This window comes from Euphorbia lathyris, chromosome 7, assembly GCF_963576675.1.
Source record: "Euphorbia lathyris chromosome 7, ddEupLath1.1, whole genome shotgun sequence".
Taxonomy (NCBI): domain Eukaryota; kingdom Viridiplantae; phylum Streptophyta; class Magnoliopsida; order Malpighiales; family Euphorbiaceae; genus Euphorbia; species Euphorbia lathyris.
In genome coordinates, this window is record NC_088916.1 from 13,797,363 (window position 1) to 13,802,957 (window position 5,595).

Genomic DNA, 5,595 nt, shown 5'->3' on the forward strand with positions numbered 1-5,595 from the left:
TCGCAATCTAAGAAGGGGAAAGCAGAAAGGGTCATGATTGTGGTCCAACACGGGAGTTGGGCGGAGTACTGGTGGCTATTCAAGAAAAGTAGTGGTTGCTCGACCCGATGCTTCGGTGAATGTTCTTGATTCGAAGTAGTTCGTTCTCTCATACAAACTTTTCCGATCTATATTGGAGCAACGGTCCTTTAATTCTAAGACACCGTCTAAAGATCGTACTAATTTCGAAACACATCATGGGTGGAGGTTATTAGACATCAATTATCTAACAACTATAGCTTTTATTTTCACATCATATTAAAAGTAAAATTATGACTTATATTTCTCTATCATATATAGCTTAGCAACTCTACATCTACAATAAGAATTTGAATTTATTTTACAATAACATGTAGAATAAAGAATCCAGCAATCAACAAATAATTCTTTGATCAATCTTAATATTTCTGAGAATATAATATACATGTCATTTTAATAACATATAAACATCAAAAGAACAAAAATTATACCAATCAACAACTCAAACACCCGAACAAATCAATCATATCAATAACCACAAACACAAAAAACAACCCCCCCGGCCGCCACCTCCACCTCCGGTAAATCAATTTCAACAACTAATTAAGAAACAGAAAACCGTCTCCTCCTAGGCTTAGTAAGATCAACACCATCCAAATCATCAATTTGAGAAGTATCCTTAGATCCGGATCGAAACGGATTAAGTTTCGCCAAACTCTTAGACACAGATGAAAACAATCTATTTTTCTTCCCAGTTTTAGTAGCAGAAGAAGTACCTGGAGTGTTATGATTTGTTTTCTGAATGTCATTGATGAACAGCTTCATCTTCGTTAATTCAGATCTGAGTGCTTCGTTTTCTCTGATCAGAGACACGTCTGTGTGCAATGTTGATGTTTTTTTATTGGCAGCGGCAGTAGGAAGAGGAGGGATTTGTGGAGTCGTTGGGGTTTCGTCGAGCGCTCCACTGCGGATCATGAGTTGATCGAAGTAAAGAGCGTGTAATACCATTTGTACTGGTAATCTTTTGTTTTGTGATGCGTGGAGTCGTGCTTCGTATGATAGTTTTAGTGGATCCATTACACTGCATACTTTCTCTCTTTCTATTTCGTCTAGGTTCGGATGAGCCTGCATGCACCAGATAACAATATCATTAACTATTTAAATTACGCTTAATAGTCCGGATTAAATCTGGATAGATAGATGTATTTTATAAGGAAATTATTGACAACATGGTAATAATTCAGGGGAAATAGTGCATACTGCACTACGGCAATAGACCATTCATAAATGTCTACAATTGCTTTTGTATACTGGACCATTACGGCAGGACCACTGCCGCAATAGTCCCACTTAGGCGCTCTAATGAGCTGTTTTTTACCTCCTCGTTTATTTCCCAACTTAATAAGTTGAGAATAATTTTCTTAAAGGCCCTTTTTTGGGTTTAACCATCAATAAGCCGAGCCGTTCACAGTGGCGGATTCACAATTTGAGGGAGGGGGGCAAAACTCGCGGATTCAGGATTTGAAGGAGGGGGGACAAAAATTTATGTAAAATTTTTTTACACTAATGTTTGTAGTCAAGAGCAAAAATACTCTTAACATTTTTTGTCAGGAGTAATTTTACCTCTAACGTCTAAAATGGTACAATTTTTCCCCTAATGTTCGTAGCCAATAACAATTTTACCCCCTAACGTTGATAAATTGGATCAATTTCAGACACTATTATAACATATAGTCGTTTTTTTTCTTTATTTTGCACCAATTACATATCAATTTGTTCTAAAAAATGATATAATTTTTTGTAATTTAATAATAAAATTGGAAATTAGTATCTATAAATTCGGTGAATTTTTTGAAATTTTTTGTCTAGCTCGTACAAAAGACAGTATATTTTTAATATTTTTTTCTTATTTTTCTCACATCCCAACATATGTTTATGATTTGTTATTGATAAAATAACGCGTGTGTGAAGTGTAAATGACAAGATTCATGACCGAGAAGACAGTTTAATGAATTATTTCTCAAATTGACCCAATTTATCAACGTTAGGGGCAAACTGTTTTTGGCTTCCAACATTAGAGATAAAATTGCACCATTTTAAACGTTAAGAGTAAAATTGCTCCTGACCCAAAACGTTAGAGTTATTTTTCCACTTTAGCCTTTTTTTTTGGACGGATTAGATTTTTGTTAGTTTAACCCAGTCCGGCCTGAAGTCAATATAACGAAGGCTGGGCTAGATTTGGAGATCTAAACAATGTAATTCTCCCTTATATATGTAAGCCCATTTAGGTTCTACCCGAACCCAACCCTAATACATACATTTTTATCAAAATGAAGGACTAAATATTCGAAAAATGAAAACTTCAGGGGTTAATAATCTTATTTTGCCTGCTTAATATTAATCCAGATTTAATCAGCCGTACCTTTAGATAGATGTCAATGGCGCGATATAGATCATCGTCAATCTTTCTAGCTGCTTTAGGGATAAGAATGGCAATTCCATTAAATTTCGAAATACTGAGTTGTTCATGAGTAGCGATCTCAGCCAGATACGAGTCAACTGTTTTCACAACTCGCTGAATCGCCGGCGAACAACTGTCTTTAAAATCGGCACCACCAAAAACAGCCGTACTCTTCTCCTTCTCAACAAATCCTGAAATTATCTTCCTCACGCTATCCAAATCGCAAAGTCTCTCGCCATCATAAGTGGTAGACACGATTAGAAGATCATCGGTCGTCGCCTGCTCTAAAATCGACGAGATCCGTTTCTCTAGCTCCGTCTTGGAAGAGGCGGAGGCCTTGAGGAAGATCGCCGCCCGGAGCAAACAACAGAGGAAATTGATTGAAAATGCAGCTTTATCTGAAGGTAAGATGGAGATCACGTCTTGAAGGACTTCCCGTTGATGAGTTCTAATATCGAAATCCTTGAAATCGATGAGTTTGATTGTATTGCCGGAATGATCTCGAACCAGATCCCTCAAATTTCTCTCTGTGTAAGTTATGATTGCACTAGCTATGGTTGGTGCTTTTGCTCCGCGTTGTTTCATTGCAGAAGTTATTTTTCCTAAGAATTTCACATCTAAAATTGATAGCTCCTCCGTCCACCAGTTGGCCGGCGATCGGCTCGGAAAGTTTGCTTCGTTGCATATCTGAAACAGTGTAAATTTGATTACGATTTATCTAACATAACATGAAAACAGGTCTTAAGTCCAATCTTTGGACTAAATTCTTTTTATTTCAACAAGTGATTTCAACCAATCTGTACGGAAAAAACACCAAAAATAGTGATAATTACGTTAGATTTATATAAGCATTTGCCTTTTTTCTAGAAAGGTTATATTTAAAGCTTTTCAAACAGTTATTGTAATTATTTGTCTGATAAAATTATCATTTTTATTTATTGTAAACAAAATTATCATTTTTATTTCCATCAAATATAAATATTATCATTTTTATTTATTGTAAACAAAATTATCATTTTTATTTCCATCAAATATTATCCTCTTTAACATGATTTATATTTCTATAAATCAGGTTAACTGATGAACAAAATTTGGTTACGTTCAATAAATATTTTTATTGTTTTTTATATAAATTATTTTTATTACTTTGTGTATGCATTTTTTATTTTATAATGAGATAAGATGCAAAAATATCTCTAATGTTTATAGTTAGGACCAATTTTACATTTAACGTCTAAAATTGTGCAATTATACTTCTAATGTTAGCGGCCAACAACAATTTTACCCTAACATTGACAAGTTTGGTTAATTTGAGAAATAATTCATCTACACTCATATGTATCATTTTATCATAATTAGTAACAGATCATAAATATATGATTAAACTTCAAAAATTCAAATACTTCATCGAATTAATAAATATTAGTTTTCAATTTTATTATTAAATTATAAAATTATGATTTTTTTAGAACTAACTGATAGGTAATTTAAGTAGAATAAGAAATAAAATATATATTTTTTATAATAATATTTGAAATTGATCTAACTTACTAACGTTAAAGGTAAAATTGCTCTTTACTGTCAATATTAGGGATAAAATTGTATCATTTTAGACGTTAAGAATAAAATTGCTTAGCACCGTAAATGTTAAGGGCATTTTTTTAATCTTATCTCTTTTATAATTTATTTATTAATTAATTTAAAATATATCCATATTAAACATTTTAAATACGATCAGTAATTGTTCAATATAATTTTAAGAAACACCGGTAACAGCAAACATTTAACAAATTACTGCTAACATCAAGGGAAACTAAAAATAGGCTCACAAGTGTCTCGTTTTATAAGTTGTCTAACCTAGGCTTAAAGTTACATATATTTTCAAATATGAGATATTTTGAAAAGTGAATATTTCTAATATGAGATATTTTGAAAAGTGAATGCAGTACTAATCTTTCAACCAAAATTTAGACTAAAGTTTATACGAACGTTGCGCCATTTTCAACCACAAGTTCTTCAAAACACTTTAAACCCAAAATTAAAATCATAAACGGTGCGAGATTAAGATTATATAAAAGCATACCTTAATACTAATAACATTAACACATCTCTGAACAATTTTGAGATCTTCAGCAAGAGGAAGAAGATCTTCACACGATTTCAAAACAACGACGGCGCCGGAAAAGCTAGACAAAGCAACTTGAGCCAAAAACTCTTCCGTCCGGCTAGCCAGACTGCTATCACAATAAGAATCAGTCATCTGAAGATACTCCGAAGCACAACGAAGCGCAGCAACATTATTAACCGTGATTTCAAAATTAACTCCGTAGCAGAACTTCGCTGCTTTCTCAAAAGTTTCGGCTCCGCCAGGTATATCGGAAACATCGATCGTCGTTACATCAGCTTCTTTTGATTCCACTATCAATTGCCTTATGTAATTGCTCTTCGCAACTAGCATAAACTGCAAATTAAAGTTAATTTTAGGATTATTGCATAATAATGAACTGGAATAATTGAAATTAACAGGTAAAATTTTGATTTATTCATACCTTATGGAGAGAGAAACTGGAATCGCCGACTTGAACTAATAGATCCGACGGAATTTCTTGAGAGAAAACCCTGAGATAAATTTAGAAAAATAGGTAATTAAATTGATAAATCAATTAATTTCCAACTGAATAATTGAATTCATAATAAACTAAAAAAACGGTTATACCATTGGCCGGTCCTGGCCATGGCGGTAGAGAGTCTGTCGTTCGGCGCTGCCATTTTTTCAGGCGAGATGAGAAGAAAAAGAGTGTTGAGATGAGAGAAGTATTGTTGTTATTTTGATGGTGGTGTGTTTTATAGATGGAGAAAGAGAGATTTTGTTGTGGAAGTTTATCTTTAATCTTTTACTTTGCTATCTAATATGACATTTTCAAGTTTTATTATGATAGTCACTTTTCATTCTTTGGTTTTATTATATATGGACTATTATGCCCTTTATCTGTTACAAGATACATGCATATAAGATCTTTTACGTCTATCTTCATGTAATTGACAACAAAAAGGCAAGAGAAAGGGGAAAGGTGTGTATGGGGTAGGTTGAATTGAAGGGTAAATAAGTGACTCTG

At 33.2% G+C, this 5,595-nt stretch overlaps 1 protein-coding gene across 1 annotated transcript; it reads right to left on the reverse strand.

The window, feature by feature from the left end:
- Positions 1-412: 412 nt before the first annotated feature.
- Positions 413-5,365, reverse strand: LOC136235482 (root phototropism protein 2). Its single transcript, XM_066025180.1, has 5 exons — positions 5,196-5,365; positions 5,029-5,098; positions 4,563-4,940; positions 2,441-3,166; positions 413-1,143 (listed from the first exon to the last, which is right to left on the reverse strand). Exons 1-5 carry the CDS (start codon positions 5,246-5,248, stop codon positions 622-624), a joined length of 1,749 nt encoding a protein of 582 aa, XP_065881252.1. The 5' UTR covers positions 5,249-5,365; the 3' UTR covers positions 413-621.
- Positions 5,366-5,595: the final 230 nt, after the last annotated feature.